A 26716-nucleotide genomic window follows, 5' to 3' on the forward strand; every position below is an offset into this window, starting at 1 on the left:
TCTTATGTTTATGAATTAATGCAATCTGGCAACATGCGAAAGCAGAAATTGAAGAAGTTTCGGTATTTGATCAGAAGATGAAATTTTTACTATCACAGTAACTGAAATATATTGGATTTAAAGTGAAAACAATTTATTAAATTATGTTTCAATATAGTGGATGATGTTTAAAATAAGTAATTTCACCAGGCATTATTTTACCAGAAAAACTCTGATTGATGTTCTTGTGCGAAAAATAAATATCCCCTGTCTGCTCACTGCGCATAAGGTGCTGTTTAAACAACATAGGTTTGAGTTATATTAGTTTATAGATTTATAGAGATAGTTTTAATTTGAATATTTCTTATCTTGTTTGTAAAATCGATAAAAGAAGACAACATTGGCAGTGTTATAATCCAACCGCAATAAATTTACTTGCATAATTGCCAGTGAACTTGATTTTATTTTGAAATTCATCTCTTGTTTTTGTTTATTAAATAGTTGATGTTCTTTTATAAATTTCACTTGAGAATTATTTAGCTTATCTTAAGCGGTAAAAACTTTCTGCACTGTGTATGTATATAAATATATATATTAATTTTATTTTGATTAGTTAAACATTTGGTTTTTGAGGTGCATCATTTTCCATCCTCCTACATAACTTAATAACCCATTAGCTGATACTATTGTAAAATCTTAAACTCTTAGAGAATTTTTCCAAGTAGGTACTTCTTCGGGCCAACTTAAATTGTTTGGTTATTTAATTTGGAATAAATTTATGAAAAATATGTAGTGCCTTGCCCAAGAAGGTTACGAATTGAGAATTGCGAGTGTACCTTAATTTGAAATCTTTTAGCTTATTGCGCCAAAAGTTGCCCAAACTATCATTATTTTAGCGGTTAATTTCAAATATATATTATAGTTATATATATTATTTTACAGTTATATATATTTTTGTTCTAGGTCTTCCAATTTTGAGCTTATGCGAATGGCTTCTTCCTCCGAAACTGGAGGTTCTCAGCCAACAGAGGAAAAGAAGTTTAAAAATAAGTTATGTTTAGAAAAATCACCCTATTTACTGCAACATGCAGCAAATCCAGTTGAATGGTAATATATATATATATATTTTTTTAATAACAGGCTTACAGAGTTTCAAATGTATGTGATTTTATGTATAATTCTTAAGCAGTATCTTGTAGTATTCCAAACCCAGTTATAAAAAAAGTCCTCAGTGGATCATGGGATAGGATTCCTTTGCATTCAGGCTAACCACAATCATGATTTTTCCTCTCCATCTAACGCAAATGCGGGTTAGTTTCATCAAAAAGTCCTCCATGAAAGCTAGTAAGTTTCTCAAGGAGTTCCCTTGTCTTCTGGATGGGGTTCAATCTCGAGATGACAAAATTAATTTGGCTGTGTTACACCAGCTATATATATATAAACGACCACATGTTGTGTATATATATAAATTTTATGTATGGATGGTATGCTTAGCCTTATGAAGATGTATGTATGTCTTAACTTAATGACCCTCAATCATATATTGTTATTGTACTTATACTGCTTATATTTCAAGTGTATTAAGATTTTAGTGAATATCAGGATTTTATTAAGGTTGTAATTTAGTATGAGACTCGACTCAACGAAACTTGGTGTACGATTTGAATATCGATCATAGTAAACCCACAAATGAATTGGCTGTTCAAGGTGGGCTGTAAAATGAATAAAAGGATGTGTTATATAAGTGTATTTTTCCTATGTCTCAGATAGTGTTAGTTAAATTTAATTTAAAATATTGATCTGTTCTATTTAATCAAAAATAAACCTAATCAAATAGCGAAGTACTTTTGTTGTGGTTGATAAGTATTTTTTTAAAAAAATACAAAAAATAGAAGCATAAATTTTGGTGTTTTGTTTAATTTCTGAGATTTATTTTTTCTAAGTAATTTTAAGAAAAATTAATTCAGTAAATTTTAATCTAAATTTCGTTAAGTAGCCATTTCATATGCACCAGATATAATCATTTAGTATAGACCACCTTTAGCGTATATTTTTAGGAACCTTGTTAAAATAAAGACAACAAAAAAAAATTAAATCATTGATGCTCGCAAATTAAGATTTAAACCAGAAAAAAAAACATTTAAAACACTTCAAAAGTTGACAAGCCACTATAGGTGTAGAGGAATGCAAAAAACGTCTAAAATTGTTTTATAGCTGGTAGAGAATTGAAAGCTTTTTTAATTACCATCTTTTATCTTAAAGAAGGAAACAATCCACAACCAATTAGGTTCTGTAGCTTTTGTGCACCCACCTTCCTCATCAGTGATTTGACAGCTTTCAATAGCTTTTTTGGTTTTTTCCTGTTTTTTTTTTTTAATGACAAGTTTTTATTCTGAATACCCTATGTATTTTTAAATTGTATCGTCAAATACTTAAGCATTTATGAGTTTTTTAAAATCATCCAAAGTAAATAATCATTTCCAGTATCATTGTTAACTAAAAAAAGTTTGTTTTTTTTTCCTCCAAAAAAAAGTGTTTTGAGGAGAGAATTTCAAAAAAATTTTCAATAAACATAAGAATGAAGTTATTATAATTGTTTTTTCATTTCAATGAGTTGATATGTTTTCTTGCCTAAGAGAAAAATTTGTAAATGTATGAAATTTGCAGTTAAGAAATTTCTATAACTAAGCATGAACTATTAACTTTTTTATATTATTTGTTTCATTATTTCTTAAGAGGTTAAGATTTTAAAAGCTAAGCATACCAAAATTTATTAATTTGTTTGTTACTAGATCTAATGTTGCAAAAAAATAAAACTTTTTCTGTAAATAATAAATACTTTACTATATATTTTGTGTTTTTAAGTATTTGTATCTATAAATCATTTTCAAACATTTAAATATTGATCTGTTCCATACTAATATTGTTATATTTAGTTGGTTAGATGTAAAAAATGGAAATTATGTATCTAACACAAAATTCTATAAAACACAAAGAAAAAAGTAAGGACTAAAAAAATAGCATACCATGAATTTTTGATGACTTTAACCAGTTTCTGACGCTTGACAAGTATATTTAAAAATTTCAACTTTCATCGACTGACTGTACTAATTTAAGAAACAAATAACTTAATTTTTTTCTAAAATTTTTTCACTGTGTTTAATCTAAAAGATATATTCTCAAGTAGTTATTCTCACATCTATTAGCTTTATTTTTTGTGTATGTTTTCACAGTAATTATGTCCAACTTTTTTGAGTGAAAATTTAAGTTTGTATAAACATTGCTTTTGTTGTAAATATTTAATTAAGCTATAAACTTTGTTAAATATTTATATATATATATAAAAAATGAAAAGTAAAACCTGATCGTCAGTTTTGTTTTTTTCCTAGGTATCCGTGGGGACAAGAAGCTTTTCAAAGAGCCTTAGAGGAAGACAAGATGATATTTCTATCTGGTTTGTTATTTTATTTTTATTATTTTACACAAGTATATTATAAGAAAAATTATTATACGTTCAAATATTTATACAGAATATTATTTTGCATTTATCAGTACAGTTACGTAGTGATGAGAAAGCTTCTTTATTTTATATAAGTGGGAATCTGTTTTTTATTTTTAGACTGCAAGTTCTTTTCTGGCAGACAAATTACATAGCTGATAGAAATATTCATTAATAAAATACATTATTTTAAATAAATGGGATATTCATGAGGGTTTTTATTGTAACTTTCACCGGGGTCAGCCCAAAGGCTAGACGAGTGAGGCAGTCATCTAGCTGAAAAATTAGCACAATTCACACAGATTATATTACAATTGACAGATAAGTTATACAATGTAAACACTAGAATTATTGCCTCAGTATTTAACCAAAAGCAACAACAACAAAAATACTCCATCCATATTAGTATTTTCATCTTTCTCTCATTTACAAGTTAGAGTGAGGTTTCTAAAAAAATAAAATAACTACTAATAAAATAGTTGGAATGTAAATTTGTATGCACTTCTTTTATTTTCACCATTTAACAGTATGTTTGAAATTCATTTTAACATTGGCACTTTTATTAGTGATATGCCCCGTGGCAGAAACACGGCGACACAGCGACATTGTCGCAGAAAGCGACTGAGTTCTTGCAGAAAGATTTTTTTTATTTGGGAAATAAAAATTTTTGGTTTGCTACAAACAAAAGTTCTCAAAATAAATTCTGCAGAAACAGAAGCTGTTTTACCAACAAAAAAAATCATTTTCTTCAGAAACAAAAAAATTCTGCAGAAGCAATAATGGTTCTGCAAACTTTTTTTCTTACAGAATTGTTTTAAATATTTTTTTTTCTAGCGTACCGCGGAAGGAGAAAGCGCTCGTAATTCTCCGTTAATCTCCAACACAAACAGTTACTGGATAAAAAGGGGAGAATTTTTTTCCCCTTTATTAAGCTATTTTTGGAAATTTGCCAACTTCGGTCTCTATCGCTGGCGCAGTAATTTGCTTTGTGTTTTTTTATGAGAACAGAGCATTTTATATTTTTTGCACTTATGTGGAAAATTTCATGCGTAAAAAGATTCTTTTTTTAAAAAAATCATGTCTAGCGAAAAGGTTATTTGTTGCAATTGTGAAGCCACAATAGTTAAAACAAATTTGAAAACTGATTTATCAAGGCGGCATTCCGAAAAAGAAATAAGATGGAAGTCGACAACATCTAAAAATGCCTATATGCTTTGAATTAAATCGTCGATAAAAAAAAAAACGCAATCTAACGATAAATGAAATAAAGCCTGAAAGATATCTCACTATCTACGATTTTTTAGCATGCGAATGAAAACCAGATTGGTGAAAAATATTTACTGGTCACTTTCAAACAGGTTTCCATACGCATGCGAAAAAAATCGCATCCAATGAATATGGCTCTAATACCGATGTTTCAGTACTGATAAAGACTATTTCGTTTCGAGATGTTGAATAGACTTGAGCATATTGAGTCGGAAACTGCTTCTGCATACTTCGTGTGGAATCAGTGCTATATATTTACACAATACAGTGCGAAATCACAAGCGCTGTGTATTTTTTTCGTTCTGAACTTAATCTGATCACGAAAAAAGTTTTATTTACCTCCTTTTTTTTAAAAAAAAAATCTTTCAATAAGTCAGTACAATATTAATCGCATCTAATTAATTAGATAAAATTAATTAGATGTAGAAAAAATTGAAACAAACATTGCTTTAATTTTTTTGCTTTTAGAATTCGGTTATAGTCAATACTATTTTATTATTTTGATTACTCAACTTCAATATTAATTTTTTCACCTGATTTGTTTCTGTACCTGATATAACTACTATAGTGAAACATTAAATCATACTGTTTTAAACTGATACTTCAAATTCAGTTATCTTGTTTTATAAATTTAATCTTTTTGTCCATTCTTAGCTATTTCTATAAGTTCTATCTTATTACAGGTTCTGGGTAATCTTTATTTATGCTCTAGTAAGCATTTTTGTCTGCAGATCTATACATTTATAACTTTTCGTTATTATCGAAGATTATGCAAATTTATACTTAAACAATTTAAACTTATTAAGAAATGTAAACTTATATTATGAAATTAAGAAAAAAACTACACAGTTTTATTCTATGCATGTAGACTTATTTTATAAACACGAATTTCATCTATTATTATAAATTCATTACACATACATTTATAACGATAAAAATATCTTGCAGAAAGATATTGGTTCTAATTAGGTTTGTCGCAGAAAGTCAGAAAAAATTCTGCCACAGGGGTGATATGAAAATTGGGTACTTCACTGGAGAATTTGGAAAGGTAACATAAAAGCCAAACAAAGCTCAAGTTTTAGATATATTTCATTTTGAGTTGCAATAGTTATTGGTATTGCTAGAAGAGTGGCAATTAATTTCCTAGATTTAGAATGCACTAAAGGGGGTAGTTATCACTCTCTCTACACTGACTGATATATTGCTCTGATTGATTTTTTCTTGCATTATTCTTCAATATCAGTAAAAACTAACCATTTTAATAAAAATTATTTGAGGAGTATTCTCGTTCCCAGTGAAATTTTTCTGGAGTGAAACTGGAATCAAACATGTCAAATACATATCTAAATGCATATTGGCGATCTCTGACTACACGATGGGTTACTTTATAAGTTTACACAATTTTTAGATTACCTTCATATATTGGTTAAAAAGTTTTGGTTAGAAGTTTTAGTTTTGTAGATAATTTTAAGCGTTGTTTAATGTTTCAGTGGGTTATTCCACCTGTCACTGGTGTCACGTGATGGAGAGGGAATCTTTCGAGAATGAAGAGATCGCCAAAGTAATGAACGAAAGCTTCGTCAACATAAAAGTGGACAGGGAAGAGAGGCCAGATGTTGACAAAGTGTACATGACATTTGTTCAGGTATTTGATCCAGAATTTTTTCACACTTTTCTTATCTTTTTTTTGTGTTTGTTATTGGCAAAGTGGACGATCTCACATTGTTTAAACCATCGAAAATCGACTGGCAACATGTCAAATGATAAATCATTCATTACATAAACCTTTTATTCATTGAAAAACTATAAAATATTATTATTTCATATTTTTTGTTTGTATGCTTATTAAATAGCACTAGTTGGATATAATTGCATAGTTCAACAAGTTGGTTCATACTTTATTTTTCTTTCTTTTATAGAAAAGGTATAACTTATTCAATACTAATAGATTCACTTAATTAAACAGCTTGTATTATCATTGGTGTAATTTTAATTTCAGTTTCATAAAAAAAGGTTTCAAACAAAATGCCATATTGAATTAAAATTCTTATAAAAAGTGTTTCATATTTATATATGTAATTAAAAGTATTAAAATAAAATTAAGGAAAATCTTATGTGAAAAAGAAAACATTTTTGCTGTATATACTTACTGTTAAATTTGTTAATAAATGTCATGAAATTTGAAAGAATTATTGTGTCTGTGGGAGTTTTAAAATAACTGTTTTGGTTAAATGACATTTTAATTTTATGTTTGTATATTTCATTAGTATGTACTAGAAACTGGAAAATGAATAATGTCATAATTGAAAGTGCAAAGACATTGATCAATGTAAAAAATACTTTTACAGTCAACTACAGGTGGCGGTGGATGGCCCATGAGCGTATGGCTTACACCTGATTTGAAACCTATTTTGGGAGGGACATACTTTCCACCTGATGACCGCTATTATGGGCAGCCAGGTTTTAAGACAATTGTGACACATATTGCTCAACAGGTAAGGTCCTTGATTCAAATATATAGTGCAAAAGAATACATTTTTGATTGAAATTTTTATTGCCTTTATTTGAAATTTTGCTGGGTGTATTACATCTGTTTTGCTTTGTAATTAGTTATACTTTAAGATATTTTATTACCTTTTACAGACTTGTTTTTATAGTCTCTTACATTTTATTTTAATATATAACATTTTATCTCTTACATTTTACATTGTTATTGTTTTTAAATAGTCTATTTTATTATAGTTATCTAAGAAATTTATTTCATCGTGTATACATCGGTAAATGAATTGTAAAAAAAAAATTTTTGAATTTAAAAAAAAATTTTAGTGGCAGGTGAACCGAGTGAAAGTGATGGAACAGGGGAGTAGAATTCTTGAAATTATAACTCAGTCTATGAGTTTGAAGGCGTTCTCTGAGTCTGGAAAAATGCCTCCCAGCATGGATTGCATCAAAAATTGTTTTCTTGAGCTACTTCATACATATGACAAAGAATATGGTGGATTTGGAAGTGCACCCAAGTTCCCTCAACCAGGTAAATAAGACCAATCTGAGAGTGTTTAAAATTGCCTTGCGTTTTTAACGTTATATATAAATATATATACATTATGTTTGAAAAAGAAAAGTTTTTTTTTTTTTTTTTTTGCTTGTACAATTGTTTTTATTTTCATCCTGTCAGTGAATAAAAAATTGCTTTTTTTAAATAGAGCATTGTTTTAGAATATTTTTTTGTGACTTTCTCTAGATTCATGTAATATTTCATGCATAAGTACAAAAATAAAAATTTAAAATTCTATTTGTGGTAAAGAATGAAATTGCACTTAAAATCACTTTTTAGATGAATATTTTTAGTTTTTTTACTATTATTAAGCTTTTTAACCCTCACCATTCAATTTCCCTAAAATGTGTAGTCCAAGCCTGTAACTTTGTTATTTTTGTTCATTGAAGTAGTGAAATTTGTTATTTAAATGCTCTTGAAACTTAAGAAAAAGGAAAGAAAAAGCAAAGCGTTTCATTTCTAAGGCATATGCATGACAAAAATTTAATTTTACAAAACAGCAATAATGATTTCATTCAGGGATGGTTCCAGCATGTTCTGATAATGTAATGGTTCCGTTTTCTTAGATTTAATTTTAAAAAGCAACTGATTTTGTAACCTAAAGGTTTTTAGTTAGTGGCAGTCACTAATCACAAGTGTATTTTTTAATTCTCTCATGCTCTGAAAATCATTTCATTTCCTGCCTAAAAAATTCGTATTTTAAAAAAAATTACTTTCAAAGCAAAAAATTTAAGAATTCTAATATGGGAGGTTCTAACGTTGATCGCTGCTGCTTATTTTGATATTCCAAAATTCCTATTTACAAAGCCAATACTGTAATTTAAGGTGTCGTCCTACATATAAATTCTGATGTTAAAACTTAGATTTTTTTTTAAAATAAGTTATTGTTTATTTATTTTTTATTATTGTTAGTTTAGTTATTGTTAGTTTTAACTATAGTAGTGGTCACAAGTAGTAAAACCACTGTAATCGCTACTTTTTATCGTAGTTTGATATATAGTGTGTTACTTTTTTTTTTTAAAAAAAAAAGTAGTGTAATGGGTAGTGCAATAAAAAAAAATAAAAAAAACAGTTTTGTGATTCCTAGCTACTACTTTTACGTTAGTTTAGTATGTGGACACTACAAGTAGTGAAACTACTGTAGTCGCTACTTTTTTTCATAGTTTGTGGTGTAGTTGATTCTTTTTTAAAAAAGTAGTGCAATGAGCAGTGCATTACAAAAGTTTGTTGCAGTTTCTGGCAACTACTTTTTGTTAGTTTAGCATGAGCGGAGTTCTAACAACTAATTTTTCGAATTTGGTGGGTATAAATCTTCAGGGATCTGTCAGTAGACGCAATTTTAAATGCCTCTCTGACTGTGAGTAACAATTGTGTTCTTAGAGTCACGTATATATATTTTAGCTAGCCATATGAATAATAGATAATTTATCACTTTGGTTACACTTTCACATGCAAATGTACACTTGTGAAACATTGATGTTATTTCAATGGAAGGGAACATATTTCCGTTGTACTTAATTTCTTAAAAGGAAAAAAAGGTCAGTAAATACACGAAATTGCAAATATTTGATAATTTCCTAGCATTTCTTAAATTAATTATTCGCTGTCAATATGGGCATAAAAAATAAAGATTAAATTAGCGAATTCACAAAGAAATATTTTAGAATAACATTCTGGCTCATGTAAACACAAATAAATATTTCTAAATAACACTTCATGTTAAATATAAGCCAACATTTTTTAAAAACCAAACATAATGTGTAAATTAATTTCCCCATCAAAGTTTGGCTCCTTAAATTAGGTCAGCTGTGACTACATTTCAAAAGTTTCTTGTCACTACATTTGAAAAAAAGTAATTGTAGTTAACTACATTTGTAACAAAGTAGCTGTAGTAAACTACAAAAATATTGTAGTTTTTCTAACCACTAAAACTGGTTTAATTTTCGTAATTAAATTATTATTTGTTTTAATTTGATTCATTTGTGAGAAAATATTTTTATTGATTTCTAGGAATAAGAACTATGTATATATTTTTTGACTTTGCTTACAAGTATCATGATTTTGGGCCACAATAAAAAGTATTTTTGATGGGATTCTAATTTAGCTTTTAAAAAATGAATTGAATGATTTAATTCTGAATTAAGTTACAATTTTCTTACTAGCCATTTTAATTCCCGAAGAATTCCCTAATCGTTTTCACTGTCCATAATTTCATCCATTATTTACAAAGGTAGGAGTCATATATATATCAAAGAAATAATTCTTTAATTTCCTTAAAACCATTTTTTTTTTTACTTTTTCCTTTCTATATTACTTATTTGTGTTCTGTAATAATAATAAAAATGTAACCTTTTTTTATGTTTGTGATAGGATGTTATTTTTTAATCAAGCATTTGGCATATTAAAAAACTTATTATTAGTTACCTATAGGTTGGAATTTCTGATTCTTAATTAAAACAAGAAAAATAAAAACTTCATTCAAATGAGGAGATTCTCTTTTATTCACAACTCGAGAAGCATTTTATAGGATTTTTCTGGTCCCACATCTCAAAAAGAAACACACCAAATCAATGTATAATAAAATTAAAGAAATAAATCTAAAAAATTATCAAACAGCAGCATTCGCTATAGCAATTCATACAATGATGACACATCTGCACTGTTTACTCTTGAACAATTAACTTATTTTTAACTGCTATTCGTTTCTTAAATTAATTCTCAACTGAAATAAAAGGTTCATGGCAGTCTAATATTGTATATTTAGATAACTTTTATCTCTAACTGTGAGTTTTTGTGAAAGTTTTAGGTTTTTTCAGAATGAGATGTGAAAAAAAGTATTTAGGACATAATAATAATGAACTTGCATTTTTATATTTCTTAAAAGTTTTTTTTGCAGATAGCTCGTAACAAAATAGCTTTTAAGTATTATTTGTATTTAATAATATTTTTTTATGTTATAATTAAACATCAACTCAAAAATAAAGCCTATCATCTAATTATTTTTACAAAGCACTAAATGTTGAACAATGTCAAAGATCTCTAATTTAGAGGGTATTGAAAAATTTAAAGCCACAATGAAAAGAAAACTGTCTTCTTTATTTAGCTGATTATTGACTGTTTTTCCAGTCATCTTCAACTTTCTCTTTCGGATGTACTCAACGGATCCGGAGTCGAAAGATGGGAAGGAAGCTCTCGAAATGGCATTGCACACATTGAAAACGATGGCTCGTGGAGGAATACATGATCACATAGCCAAGGTTATTTGTTGCTCTAATTGTATTAATGTAAAAAATATATTGTACTAATGTAATATTATAAAAATACAATCTAATGTAGTAATAATGAGTGTGTATAATCTTTAGAGGGAAGTTAAAAAGATTGTATTGTTGCTATTAACAAATTATAATTAAAATTTATGATTATATTCTTTTTTTACTTTACTTTCTTTTTCGTGCATTATAAATTCAAACTTCCAATTCACTGCTTTTAATAATAATGAATTATCTCTTATGTTGTTACATTTTTTTCTTCTCACAAACGTAGTGAGTGAGTACGTAATATCTTTGCTTATAGCATTGTTGTTGGAGTTGTGGGTAATTTGGTAGATCAACCTAACAAATTTATTTAGACATGAAATTTACCTCTGTGATATATTTCAAAGCCCTAAAGCAAGTAGGCAACATCCTTTATAATAGTGTATAGTTTTTAGCATTTTTAGAGTCATTTAAACCGGAAGTTTGTCAGTTAACAAACCAGTATTATTTAAGGAAGTGTTTCTGGTCTTGTTTATACCATGGAACAACTAAAGTTTTATCAAAACTCCATCTGTATTTATAAATTCTTTTTTTTTTGTTTACATCAGAATCTTTATTTATGCTTTAAGAGTTTGAATTTATTTTAGAGATAATCATAATAGTTTATTTTTGTTTTGATTATTTTTGCAACAAATTTATGATAATTGGGAATTAGTATAAATAAACCTATCAATCATGCTTCTATTGCTGCTTTTTATCACTATTGTTTTTTTACGCGTTACTGTGTTCTATCTTGCATCCATCTCCACATTCAGTTTATAAGTTGCCACATATTCTTCATTGTATTGTATTTCTCATTTAAAATATGAAGTATTCGTGAGTATCTTTTAAGTTTCTAAGTTGTATTAATTTCTCGTCAGTCTCAAGTAAATGTACCTTTGCTGTCATGCTCAAAATAAATTTTCTTAAATTTTTTTTTTTTACACTTTTGGAAAAAGCCTGTTCAGCTATCCCTACTATTTATCATAGATGCAATATATTACTTATCAAATAAGCTAACACTTTCTACTATTTTAACTGGGTGCCCTTTGTCTATACAGAAACATAAAAGCTGTGATATCATTTAAAAAGATATTTTGTTTCAATATTCTTCTATTTTTAATTGTTTCCTTTCAGGGTTTTCACCGGTATTCTACTGATCAATTCTGGCACGTTCCCCATTTTGAAAAGATGTTGTATGATCAGGGCCAGTTGGCTGTTGCATATTTAGATGCATATCAAATCACGAAAGACAAATTTTTTTCTGATGTTGCTTCTGACATTCTAGAATATGTTTCCAGAGATCTGAGAGATGTTGTAAGTAGAAACATTATTTATGGAACTCATAAATGCTTTTCAAAATTAGAAATAATTTATTTAAGATTATTGTTGTTTATGTGCTTGTTGCATTGCTCATAAGACTAAGTTTTGACTATCAAAACTATATTGATAGAAAAATAACAATTTTTATAGTATATAGTTGCATTTGTTTTATAGCAAATAGTTTGACCACTTTCGATTCTTATAAAAAAGATGACCATTGTTTTCTAATGAACTTAATTATTGTGTTTTATTTTATAATTTAGAATGGCGGATTCTATAGCGCTGAGGATGCAGATTCATTACCATCCGAGTCTTCCGAAAGAAAGAAGGAGGGGGCATTCTGCGTGTGGATAGAGTCCGAGATTCGAGAACACCTATCCGAAATGGTGCCAAATACTAAAGTGACGCTCGCTGATGTCATTTGTAAATATTTCCATGTACTTCCAGAGGGCAATGTTGATCCTTATCAGGTATAAATCATTTTTTTCTGATTTTGTTTTTGACATTCTGAAATACATTTCCAAAGATCTGAGCGATGTTGTAAGTTGAAACATTATTTATGGAACTCAAAAATGCTGTTCAAACTTATCTTTTCAACTATAAATTGACCTATCTTTTCAACTTCGATCAACTCTGCATCCATTGTGAGGCCTCTTCGCACTTACTGTACAGTTAACTAGATCTCTGATGATTTTAATTCTGCATGGCTACAATATCAAAATGTTTGAATCACAGAACAAAAATCTTAAGTAAGGTAAACATTTTTTAAAGTGGTTGCAGATTTGAATAAAGTTTTATAGTTAAAGAATGAAGTCTTCATTCTTTTCAACTTACATAAAAACGAAAAAAAATAGATATTTTTAAAGTTGATATTAATAAATCATTCATTGTTTCTAAATGATATTCATTGTTTCTTCTGATTTTTTCATAGGAGTTCTAGAAAATGTTTTGCTTACTAAAGTATTGGGGGGAAAGCTCTGTGCATAATTAGACAAAATGAAAAATTTTAAATTATATTCTGACAGTTGTTTAACTTTTCTAGAAAAATCTTCATATTTTATTTTGCAGCTTAAACTTAATTAATAGTTTGAACGTCTTGGTGATATCTTATTAATCGTTTCTCTGCATTTCGCGTCTTGTTCGAAACATTCAAATATAATAAAGATCACCTAATTTTATTTTTTATTAGTTCATAGTACTTTATTAAACAAAAAGGACCTGTACTGAGCTTATGATCTCCACTGTTCCACTAAGTTTTGACTTTGTATCCAAACTTTTGACTTGTATGGACAAACTATCAAAATAGTATGGTGCTAAATGTGAATGAATAAACTTAATACCATCAATTGTTATTTTTATATTTCATTAAATTATGCACGTAAATCTTATGTACCGTCTACATCCAAATAGATCATGGTTTTCTTTACAAATTGAATCAAACGTGGATTATTAGCTTTGAAACTATACACTGTTCCAAATAAAAAATACTCATTATACTATATCTTTTTAACTTACATGTTGCCATAAATCTAAAAAAGTTTGTTTTAAAAATGGATCCCATGTCTTATCAATTTTAACGCCACAGTGGTTGGATACTCTTAGCAGCATTGATACTCTGCCATAAATCCTTTCATTAAAATCTAATAAATTTTATGATGGAATTTATTTCAGATTAGAGAAGTACCTAGTTATTTCAACTTAACAGTATTATAATATGCTGCAACGTTCTCCCTTCCTAAGTTTGAATTAAAAAGAACTGAGTGTGAGTAATAAATATATAATACATGATTCTGGTGCAAAGTTAAACAACTGCTTTAAGACCTTGTTTTGTTTTTTTTAAAATTTGAACTTTTTTCTTATTATTCTGAATGTAAGTCACTAAATCAAAATTTTATCTGGTTATTATCCTTCTAATTAGCAAAACTCATAATTTTCTTTCTGTAGCTTATGCTTGTTGAAATGAATAGGTTAATGAATATGTTCGTGATGGTTTTTGCAGGATCCCCATCATGAACTGAAAGAAAAAAATGTTCTCATTGTGAAAGAGGAGGAGGAAGAGTGTGCAAAGAGCTTAGAACTAGATGTGGATGTTTTCAGGGAGGCCTTGCTGAAGGGAAAAGAAAAACTTTTTGAAATTCGCCAACAAAGACCCAGGCCCCACATGGATGACAAATTTGTAACCTCCTGGAATGGTATGTGCTTACATTGAAGATATTTTGAGATGTTGACTATTGTAATTCTTATTCATTCATATGAAAGGTAAAACGCAAATGCAAAATTTTAAATCTGCAATACGTGATTGGTTGTTTATAATCATTTCATAATGGATCTTTTAAATACACTTCAAATCAAGTTCATAATCATAAAGAATTTGTATTTAAATATTATCATAATAGCAAAAATAATACCTGTCATAGAAGATTTTAATTTTTAAGATTCAAAATTTTTATTAACATTCAGCCTATTTATTTTTTGTTTCGTTTGATTTTTTTATTTTAAAGTATTTATTAGAGAGAATTGAAGGAAATGGATCTGTGCGCTTTTAGTAGCTGAATGTTATCCCTTAAAGAAACAGTATTTAATAAAAGCAATTTTCAATTGTTCTTGTAAAAAAAAAAAGTTTTAATAATACAAATATGGGGTACTGAGAGAGCTCATTTTGACAATTGTCCACTCTCTCAATAGAAAAGGTTTTGTTTTATGGCTTCTGGAGCTGGTACCCCCTGAAGACGTCGGCTTCAGTGGCCATATTTTTATTTCCATTGTTTGTTTTTTTCTTTATTGCTTCAATTAATAATCTTAAATTATTTGAAAAAGTTTGTATATTTATTTAAAATGACATGGATTTTTTTTTAATTATATTCCTTTGTGGGTTTTTTTTCTTCTAAATAATATAATTTATTCAATTAAAAACAAACAATTTATTTTAGCCTTAAAAAAGCTAATTGCAGCACTTTCAAATCATGAAGTGTAGGGTACACTTACAATGCCCCCAATCTACTGCAACTGTTATTTTAGATGTAAGGTAGTGGTTTATGAAAGTATCATGCTGTTTGAAAAATTTTTTCTTTTTTTTTTAATATTGTATTGTTTATCACAGCTGTTTATTTGAAAAACAATCAGCATTATTGTTCTATTTTTGTTTTCTGTAAATAAAAAATTTGTCGATAAAATAAAAGAATCTTATGAGTTTTTCAGGATTAATGATCAGTGGTTTTGCAAGAGCTGCCCAAGTGCTACAAGACCCAAAGTATGCTGAGATTGCAATGAAAGCTGCACAATTTGTACACAAACACCTATACAATGCAGAGTCTAATTGTTTGCTACGAAGTGCTTATAAAGGAAGCAACTCAACTGTTGCTCAAATGTGAGTGTCCTTTTTCCAGATGTCATGTATCTGTATGATTGTGTTGGCTGGACACAGATTCTTCGAAATTCATTGTGAGGTCCTTCCTTAAAAGTCAAAGAATATAATGTTCATAGTTCTTAAGCTGTATATGAAAAATTTATCGACTGCAAAAGCTGTTTTTGAAAACAATAATTTACCATTTGATTCTATAAATATCAATTTTCATAAACATGCAAAATTTGTAACTTCAATTATTTTTATTACTGGTATTTTTGCTGAAAGCTTAGTTGATATTGTTATTTTTTATTTAATTTGTCAAAAGCTTAATTGTGAGAAAAATTTGTAGAACATTACAAATATACATAAAAAAGGTATTCTCTGCATATTTTTTTCCATAAAATAATGAATTAAAAAAATATAATACTTTTTTTTAATGAAATTTCAACCAGATATACAGCTAACCTAAGACAATTGTCCTTGTCTTCTCCAATGCAGTAATTGATTTATCATAAGGCCAGAGAGGCCAAGACCTAAAGCCCTCATATTTTTGTAATTTTCCTTAAGGATTGTCTATTAGAGTTATGAATTAACAAAAATCATAATAGGTATTAAGCCAAACTTACTAATATCATATTTTACTCGTGTTATAAAAATTTTAATGCACTTTATCAATAAGCAACAAATAAATTATATTTAAAGTTACGACCGAGGATCCCCGACAGTTCTGTGCCTACATTTCTAGATCAGGCTCTGGTCTTCCCCATTTTGAGTATGCCTTAGGATTGGATTGTAAAACAAAAGACTCAGCAAACTATGAAACTAAAATTCTTTTAAGGAAAAACAACTTTTTTAATATAAAAATTACTGACACATATCGATAGGAAGACAGCCCCTACTCTCATCAGACTAAGAACAAAACATCATAAAAACATGAAAATTTCTACAGATGGGACTAGAAAATATCAAAACTGTGGCAACTTGTCTTAATGTGGAACTGACACCATATCATGTTTTAACTGCCCTGCAGTCGCTGCAGGCCTTCATCTCTTGAAATACCCCACAGAAGAGGATTTGTATTCATTTAATGCCATAGAAATAACAAAAATTATTCAAGTACACCATGAAATATGATTCAATAGAGGATACGACACCAAACAACCAACTGACTAATATGTGCTTTTAATATGCATGCATAATGTAATTTTATATCTATTATAAATGTGTTTTAAACAAATAAAAATTAAACAGTTGTTTTTTAAGATGATCAATCTGACTTGATTATCTTTCAACATTAAAAAGATTCGAAAAGATATATAACCACAAAAAGTTTTCCGTGTTTCATTTCTTTGATATTTAAACCTGACAATTTCAGAGAAATAATTTGTTCAAATTGTTTTTAGCTTTATTACATGCTAGAGACATATATATTATTACCCTGCTGGTTAAAACATATTTTACCTAATTCAAAAAATATGCATATAAAAATATACTCTTGAAATATTGTTATGATAATAAAAAAATAAGAGAAATGCAAGTGTTGCTCAATTCTTCTAATTTGCTTTTAAGCTTGCGGTATGATTTAGATTCATCTTACTTTCATTTGTATTTCCTATATGTTTGTATATGTAGTTTTGGGATATCTTTTTTAATGTTAAAAAAGAATTCATCTCAATATATAATAACTGAAATTTCTCTTCCATTTGCAAGCCATATTATTGATCATTTAATTTTGCTACTCCTGTTCAGTCAATTTGATATTATAATTTAGTTTGTTTAAATTATACTATGAATGGGTATCGGATTTATTTCTAAAAATATTGTTATTGTGTTTTTAGCCTGAGTCCAATTCCTGGTGTTTTGGAAGATTATACTTTCCTTGTGAGGGGTGTTCTGGACTTGTATGAGGCGACATATGACCCATGGTGCCTGGAGTGGGCATCTAAGCTACAGACGACACAAGACTGCTTATTCTGGGATGCTCTTGATGGTGGATACTACAACAGTGTCTCCACAGATACGTCCATTGTATTGAGGCTAAAAGAAGGTAAATTGACCCACAGTTTGCACATTAGAATTTAAAAGATATTTAATATTAGTTTATTAATATGTGTATATCTAGATCTTAAAGGAGTCATTTAAAAAATATTGAATAGTTACTAATCATAAATCTTCTTAGTTAAAGCATTACCTTACCACCACTTTTAACTCTTCTTTTTTCTTCACTTTTCATAACAATTTTGTTATTAGTTTACCATGTGGGAGGCCATTATTTGTTCTAAATTGTAGTTTGTGACATAGTAGTTGTGTATTTCTTATTCCTCTGTGCAATCAGTTCCTTTTATTTCTGATCATCTTAAAATATCAAATTCAGTTGATTCAATTTGAAACTAACCTTATTTTTGAAAACAAGAGTCCAACATATTAATCACCATAATTCTATTTAAAATTGGACAGCGACCACCGTAACCATATAAATATGCATTATTTTTCCTTTTAATTTACTTAACGTTTTAACATTGTTGTATGGCTCATTGATATAGAAGGTCATCGTTTAAAACCATATATATATATTTTTTTATGGATTCCTTACAATTTTGATAATACTGAGTACCAAAAGAAGAAAGGTATAGGAGACTAACTCATTTTTAAAAAAATAACTGAAATGTATAAATTTAATTATGTAAAGTTTTTTAATCTTATTCTCTTGATCTTTCTACCACTTTGAAATTGATATATATTTGTTTAAATATTTGAATTTTGAAGAGAAAAAATTAATAGTGTGGTTTTGTGAGCATGCCATCTATCAGGAGTGGCATATTAAGAATTTCTGCCATAATTGAACCCATGCTCAAATATTTCGTGATATTAAGTAACAGTGTAATAAAAAGTGTTTAATTTTGAAAAATAATGTTTGTGTAACCTTACTCTTAAAACTAATAATCTGATATATTTCTGGCTTAATAAGTGTAGCCAATTGCAAACCATGTGGAATTTTGAATGGTTTTAGAAAACCAGAAAATGGTATTGATGTTAGTTCGTGAAATTTCTGGAGTATTTTAATCTAATTTATCAGTAACTACAATCAATTATTTTCACACAGTATTCTACTTCATGATTTTTTCTATTCAAAAACATATTAAATAGAAGTATCAGAGAAAGTAATAATCAAAAGATGTATTGTTTTTTCTTCATTTAGATCAAGATGGGGCAGAACCCAATCCCAACTCTGTAGCCGCTACCAATTTACTCCGTCTTTCTAACATATTTGTGGATTTGAGCCTGCAAGATAAAGCCGTCAAAATATTGTCCCTATTCAGCCATCGAATGACCATGCTGCCTATGGCTCTTCCGGAAATGCTCTGTGCTTTGATGTTCTACAACTCCAAACTAAAGCAGGTAATCACTGCCCACAACAATCCATTCAATGAAAAAGACGCAATTATACAAAGTAAAACTTCAATGTAGCTTAATATAGAAGGGTAGGGAAGCCACATGCTTACGTTAGTTCTGATGCAGAATTTTAGCATTCTTTGGTAACCATAGCAGCAAAGGGGGAAAATAAATAAAATGTTACAAATTGATATGTGTTATTAAATTTATATTTTCTAACATTATATTGAATTTTTTCCAAACTTCACAGAGGAAACTGTTAAAGCTATTTCTTATTTGGAAACTGTCAATCTATTCCACCTATAAACAAAGATCAATCCACTTTTTCATGTGATATTTTTGGTGCAAAACCTTAACCAAAATAAAAGGCATGTTGCTTTTTAAATGGTTGAAAGTTGCTACTACTCAACCAAATATTTTTTAATATTAGTTTTAAAAGCTGAAATTAGTTTTGCATTACTGATTTTTTTTTCTCCATCAAATGTAATACCAATATAATTTTTTGAAGTTTTTCGAAAACTAAATTTGAGGAATTTGCTTAAAATCAGAAACTCTAATTTTGAAAAAATCCAGAAGGACATAGTCCAAGGAAATACTTCCCCTTTTCTCAAGCATTAGCAATTTGTAAATGTTGCAAAGCATACAAACAAACATAAAAATCTACAAAATATTAGTTGAAAACTGAATGCCTAAATATAAAAATTAAAAAAGAAGCACATTAAAAGGACAATTGGAAAGAAATATTATTTGTAAATCTTCTAATTAAGAATTTGGAAGGTTCATGCTTTTTTTACCCGTTGTTTAATGGTTACTAGATCTACCATTACTAAAAGAGAGGGGATACATTTTTATTTCCCAGCGTAGCATGCTTTATTTTCTATGTTGGTTTATATACAAGTTTTGAAAGAAGAAGTTTTTTAAAAAGCGTATTCTTTGGCTTCTATACGGATGAACTTATATTCAGAAATATGTGATAAATATAATTAACCATCTCCTAAAACTCTTAAACCTTATTTCTTTTTAAAATCGTTTTTCCCATCAGTGAGCAAATTCATCAACATTTGTCCAGATACTGGAAGATTGTGGCTTCTTCGATTGGTGAAAAACTTCAGTAATGCTTCTTCAACATCCTTGTGATCTGCTTTTCTCAACTTTTTTCTGCCATCTAAATTTCTTTCATGAGCAGAAATTATCAATTGCCTATTTTTCCACCTGTTACACACTGCAGATTTGGATAGTTTATATTCCTTGCAAATATCAGCTTGATTGCAGAATCCATTTTCAATTTTTCTGATTATGCCCATTTTATCATCAATGGAGAACGTTTTACGTTTACTGCTCACCGTAGTTAAATTTGAGACACTTGTTTGGAGCCCTTTTTTAACTAAACTGATAGCAAAAAGGAGTTGAAAGGAGAACCCTATCAACACATATTAGTGTCTAACCCTTTGACCAATAATGAATAATTACTCATTCCCTCTCACAGAAAATGCATACTGATCCCACTGACACCTTACAGGTGCATTATCTGCCTGAGTTGGAAGCATCTTCTTGGTTTGTTTAGGGATGGGAAAGCGAGATAAAAGAAGTAAACAAGAAAAAATGCTTATCGCTACATTCCCCTCTATAGATGGTATTAAAAATCGGTATATGTATTTATTTTGAAGTAGAAATTTCAAAATTATTACGAAAAAAGAAGAAGAAAAAAAATCAGGTGAAAACAGAAAAAAGTTCATTATATCCAACTTTCTCATTTTTTTGGTTCACTATATCCACAAAAAATAACATTAAACGGGACCGCACATTTTGTTCACTATATCCGGGAGTTCACTATAGCGGGATTTGACTGTATTTAAAAATTGTGATACATATGTGTTAGGTTAAGCTTAATCTTTACAAAAATAATCTCTGCCTGACTGTATTAAAAGCAAACAAATTTGTATTTTTGAAGATAACTCTGCAGATTGACTCAGTAAATTCTGCTACTGTAATCATAAGTTATTATGCTATTCAAAACTAATAACATATTAAATTTCAAATCAACATTTTTTGTATGACTGGTATGCTCTTTAAGAAATTTCAGTGTACTGGCTATCAATTTCTAAATTGTTTAAGTATCATAAATGACGTTATTATAGTAATATAAGTTATGTCACATACAACTTATCTGAAATTAAGTATTAAAATTTATTGTTCTAAATGTTTGTTCTTCCTAGATTGTCATAACAGGTACACCAGAGAGTGAGTCAACGCAAGAATTTTTAAGGAAGATCCACTGCCATTACCTGCCATTTAAAGTTCTCCTCCTGGCTAACGAGAACTCTGCCAAGCTTCTGTCAGAGAGACTGAAGTCTCTGGAACATTTGGACCACTCCAAACTAGCTGACAGTGTTGCACTGGTCTGTGAAAGGCAGTCATGCTCTCTGCCTCTCATGACCCCCGAAGACTTAGAAAAATGTTTAGTCTCTCCTCTTTCAAAAGAGGAACCTGCCAGTTAAAAAGAAAAGTCCAGTCCATTGGATGATGCCAAATTGAATATTTCTCACGGAAGGAAGCATTTGTCTCAAAGGGAAGGCTCTCTCTCGATCCCAAGAAGTGCTCTGGGAAGATATTTTAAAATGAAAAGGGAGTATTTTTCTCTACTCGAATCCCTCCTCCCGGTGTAGCTCTCAGATTATACTTGTTTATTCTAAGGTTATTAGATAACTCAGGCTTAGATTAAAGTTCCAGACACACTGTTGTGTCGACATGGTGTTAGTTACCATAATCGTTAGAAGTAATTATATTATGATTGTTATTCTCTGTTTTATATTTTTATCTTGTGAAATGTCTGTTTAAATTTTTTATGGTAGTGTTTCAGGTAGTACGCAAATTCATTTCTTCCTCATCTGTTGTAAGCCCATTAGGCCTAAAAACATTATAATTTATTTAGTATCATTAAATAATATGTTGAAAAATTAAGTCTCCTAAAGAGAAGCTTTTGTTCATAAGAATGAAAAAAGTCTATTTTGCAGATTAGTTTATTTTCTCTAGCTTAGATAACTTTCGAAATGCAATGCTTTTTTGAAATTTGTTTTAAAATGTATATCCCTTTATAATACTGACACATAATTTAGCTTCTAGGGATTCCTAGTTCTATTATGGTAAATTTTAAAAAGGAAAATGTGTTTTATGAAAAATGTTTATTTGCTATTGAATTAAGTATTTTTTTTAAAAAATTTCATTGAAATTGAATTTTATTGAATGGGAAATCATTTTTCTCAGGATGTATTTATTATTTTGAAAATGAATATTCTAATGAATGTATAAGATTTTGAGACACATTCATTACAGTATTAGTACTCAAGGGTGAACTTTAAGGTTTAATTTTTTTTTCATCCTAAAATAAAGCATCCTAATCCAAAATTGAAGGCTAATTTCCAATCATTAAACATACAGAGAGATTCGGAATGTAATGTTTTGTCGTTCTATAAACAATAAGCAAAGGAATGGTTTTTTTTAATTGTTTCATTTGTTTACTGATAGTTTATTGTATTGATGCACTTTATAGATCTATATGTTAAAGAAAAAAGGTTCCAAAGAATGCTCACTTAAAGAATCGTTGGTTTGAACCTCATGAATTGTCACATGAGAGGTTTAATATTGAATCTGTTCAACCTAGTATTTCTCATTCTTACAGAGTATATTTATTGAAGCCAATTTCTGATGAAGGATAATCACTACAGTGATTTATTTGTTCTTTTGACGTTAAGTAGTTTCTATTGCTGATATTTTGACTATTATTAGTTTTTATTAAACAGTTTTAAGTCATTTATTTTTTTACAATCGTTAAATTACAACATTCAAATGACTTATAGGCATGGTTGTTTTGTTTTCATTTTTAGATGTAATTTTTTTTTTTTTAGCATTTGTTTAATTTTGAATATTTGTTGAATACCGAGTGCTTCAAACTTTAATAAAATATTAAATGACATTTTATAGTTACATTGTTTAATGAAAATTATACCAGTTGAAGAATTTCTCAACTGTGGAAGTAAAAACTTCTGAAAATATTATTCTAGCTTTTTAAATTACAGAAGCATTTGCTATTTTAAAGTTGTTGTAGTTAAAGGAAGCTTGAAAAAGGAAATGGAATTTGATGGCACAGTTGTAGTTGAATTCTTATTTGCCTTTAAAAAAATACTTATTATATGCAGTAGGCATTTGCTGTAGTTTTTAATCTGCTTACTTTACTATTTACATCATTTTCCTTAGTTTGAATCAGCTGTTTGTGACAAAAACCTTCAAGTTTCTCTGTTCTTACCAATGAAAATAAACCTGTATACTTTGCAACCAAATGAAGAGGAAGTTGGCAGTTTTAAATAAATTGTAGCTTGATCTTATAATTGAAAGAGTTACACAAATACGTGCTGGAATTATTGTTTTAAATCGATTTGATGTTTTAAACCTAAATTAAATTTTTTTTTAAAAACTCATTTTTGGGTTTACATATTTCTCCATCCCTCCATAATTGAATATATCAATTTTTTTTCATGAACTGTCCAAATTTTTTTACTCAATTTTCTGATAAAGCTTATTTAATATTTCAGTTTCTCTTGAGAAGTTGTATTTTTGTCACCCACACAATTTTTGAATGGTGTGTCAGTTTTTTTTTTTTTTTTTTTTTTTTTTTTTTTTTTTTTTCAAATCAATAATTAGTATTGTGCATAAAAACATTCCTGGTGTATTTGAGGTCTAGTTAATATTGTGATCATGTTAATAAAAGGATTATAAAAATTCAATAATGCTTTGCTAGAACTTTTATTTGAACTCGTCATAAATATTTCAGATATTTGAATACTTTATCTTAAAGTCAATTGGCGTAATGCTCAAGTAAATATCAAGTAAATCCTTCTTTCTTTTTTTTTGTATAATAAATTAAATTTATTGACTTTTCTAAAAGAATTATGTAATTTTAAATTATTAGAGTTTCTGCAAACTTTAAAATATGTATCTTTATTTCTTAGTGGTTTGAATATTTAATTTCTCTTGGTAGTTTTTGCATTTTAAATAAGATGAGGCAATATTGTTGGTTTGTGTGATGTATGTGCTGAAGTATATGTGCGGTGCGGCAACAGTGTGACACTTCCTAAATGCTGCTCCAATAAATATGAGCTATAAATTATGAAATTATCTCATATTCTGTGTAACAACTGTCTTAATAATTTTCATAGTGTCAGAATAAATGAATAAGTACTTCAAAAAAAATCAATATTAATTTCAAGTTTTTTATACTTATAAACTTAAAACATTATTAAACATTTATATTCATTATAGAAACTTAAACATTTTGTTATTATATATTTTTAACCAATCTATGCATTCGTAGGCATTATTTCAAAGCTTTCTTCCACAAAAAGAAGAACTCCGAAAATATTGTGCCATTTGTTGAGCTTTATATCTAGTTTTTGTATCTTGTTGAAACATTGTGGTTTTAATTTTAAATATATCGTACTTCATATTTCACTTATTCATTATATATACAAAAAACATATGTATCATAAAATTTAAACGGCAATGTTGTAAATTCAATTTCAATGTTATATTTATCTGATTATATCTTACGTGTTGAAAGTTTTTATATTTTAAAATATATTATTGCTAGCATGTTAGTTTAACATGATTTTTTTAGCAAAATATTTATAATCAAACTTTTTAATCCTTTTTGTTTGAGAATACTTCCATTTTAAAACACATTTTTAAATATGTATTAAAACTTTTAAATATTTTTGAAATATTTCTTTCTCTATAATATATTAAAGTTATTTCTTACATCACAATTGTTACATTCTCACCATTTTATTAATTAATAAAACAGAGGCGAAAAATAGTAATAAATTTATTCACTTGAGATATTGAACGTCAAATTTATTTTTATTCATTGCACAAATACTGTCGGAAGATAAATTAGGTAATTGATATAAATAGTTAGAAAAAGACTCTTTTAAGAAGCTAAAATAATGCTTGATGTGATGTTTTTTGTCAATAAATGTTGCATTTTACATATGTTTTAACATTTTATGCATAATACTTTTATTGTTTTCTATTAGATGGATGCTAAAAATCCTATTTTTCTCGTGGTAGTAGTAGAAAAAATGCATAAATGATTTTTAAAAACTTGGTTTCATTTGAAGGATAAAGCAGAAGACAAATATTTAATATGCTTTTCATTATCAGAATTTATTCATACTGTAACTTGTGTCTTACAAAATTTGCTTTCCGTAGATTCCAAGAAATTAGAAACTGGTGATAAATGTATATAAAACTCGTGAAAATTTTATTATTTTATCTTTCACTTTAGTTCTATGCAGGGATAAATGTACAGTTTTAATCTCTTTTGAATGAAGGATTTTTTAATTTTAAGCAATTCAATATAATTGTTAAAATTTATATCTCATAACATCTATTCCAGTTCTAAACTTCTTTTATTTCTCTCACTATTTAAAAAAAATTTTTCCTTGTTACTTTTGACCTATACTTAAAGATATCTAGCAAGAGGAAATTGGAAATTTTACATAATGATTGCTAAATAGTCAATATTTAAAGCAGGAAAAAAATGGTAATTAAGTTAGTTGTAGTGCACAATACACTACCTATACAATCAATCATTATTCGAAAGCTACGTAGAAGTGTTTGTTTTTCTTCCTCTCATTCTCTTGTACAAAAATCACTCCTATCTAAAAACCATGTTAAGAAGAACAGGGTTGTCCTCTTTGAACCATTAAAAGAGTTGCTAGATACAACAAGGACTTAAGAAAGAGAGGGTGTATATTGGAACTGGTTTATTCATGAATGGTAGTCAGCTATTTTAAAAAATGTCTGTAATGTGAATTGAAATCATAAAAGTAATGTGAGGTTTCAATGTACTAGTTTATTGTCCATTTATCAGAATGAAAAATGGCAGTGTGCTCAACATTTTAGAGTGTCTTTTGGTTTATATTATAAATCGTAATTATGCAGTTAATGTTTTCGCATAATTATTCACTATTTCAAGTCATTTGGTTTTAGATTTGAGAAAATTATATTTCTTTTATACATATAATTCTCATTGAAAAAAATTTTTCTCCCAAAATCTTTATTTTATGGCTTTGATTAAAATAAAAGTATGCATTAAATCTATAGTATAAAAAAATTTCAAAACATTGGTTTTTTTTTCCAAAAATAAATTTTTTGTATATGCATAGTTTTATTGGTTTAAAATTTAAGAAAAAATTTAAAAAACAATTTTGCATTTTGATATAAATCCTTTGTTATTATAATTATAACAACAAAAAAAATTCTCAAAGATGTTGTTATATGGTAATTCTATTATGAAAATTTTTTTAAAATTATTGAAAAACAATTAGTAAAGAGCTTTTAACAGACTTAAGTGGTTGTCTGCAATGTATGTTAAAACAGTTCCTTAAAAAAACAATCAATTACAGAATTTGTATCATGTTCTTTATTAACTTACCAGGCAATGTTACCGAAAAGTTATGCTCATACTACATGTTATAAAATTTTGTATTGGTAAGGGAAACCAA

At 28.1% G+C, this 26716-nt stretch overlaps 1 protein-coding gene across 2 annotated transcripts; it reads left to right on the top strand.

Annotated features, from left to right (window-relative positions):
• Positions 1 to 22: 22 nt before the first annotated feature.
• On the top strand, positions 23 to 23822 carry LOC107449623 (spermatogenesis-associated protein 20). Of its 2 annotated transcripts, none has more exons than XM_016065210.3 (14): positions 23 to 268; positions 943 to 1086; positions 3369 to 3433; positions 6235 to 6389; positions 7093 to 7239; positions 7571 to 7775; positions 10926 to 11056; positions 12230 to 12409; positions 12679 to 12885; positions 14415 to 14607; positions 15614 to 15782; positions 17600 to 17808; positions 18961 to 19160; positions 21371 to 23822. In XM_016065210.3, exons 2-14 carry the CDS (start codon positions 962 to 964, stop codon positions 21650 to 21652), a joined length of 2268 nt encoding a protein of 755 aa, XP_015920696.1. In that variant the 5' UTR covers positions 23 to 268; positions 943 to 961; the 3' UTR covers positions 21653 to 23822. The 2 variants fall into 2 exon arrangements, with proteins under 2 accessions (XP_015920696.1, XP_015920695.1); XM_016065209.3 differs by having other exon boundaries at positions 31 to 288.
• Positions 23823 to 26716: the final 2894 nt, after the last annotated feature.

Source organism: Parasteatoda tepidariorum, chromosome 2 (genome assembly GCF_043381705.1).
Source record: "Parasteatoda tepidariorum isolate YZ-2023 chromosome 2, CAS_Ptep_4.0, whole genome shotgun sequence".
Taxonomy (NCBI): Eukaryota; Metazoa; Arthropoda; class Arachnida; order Araneae; family Theridiidae; genus Parasteatoda; species Parasteatoda tepidariorum.

Excerpts from the sequence above, each read along its gene's own strand:
- LOC107449623 (XM_016065209.3), top strand. The coding sequence starts at position 161 with ATGATGTTTAAAATAAGTAATTTCACCAGGCATTATTTTACCAGAAAA. Across the intron at positions 6,390-7,092 it reads TGTACATGACATTTGTTCAG|TCAACTACAGGTGGCGGTGG; the intron begins GTATTTGATCCA and ends ATACTTTTACAG. Across the intron at positions 11,057-12,229 it reads TACATGATCACATAGCCAAG|GGTTTTCACCGGTATTCTAC; the intron begins GTTATTTGTTGC and ends GTTTCCTTTCAG.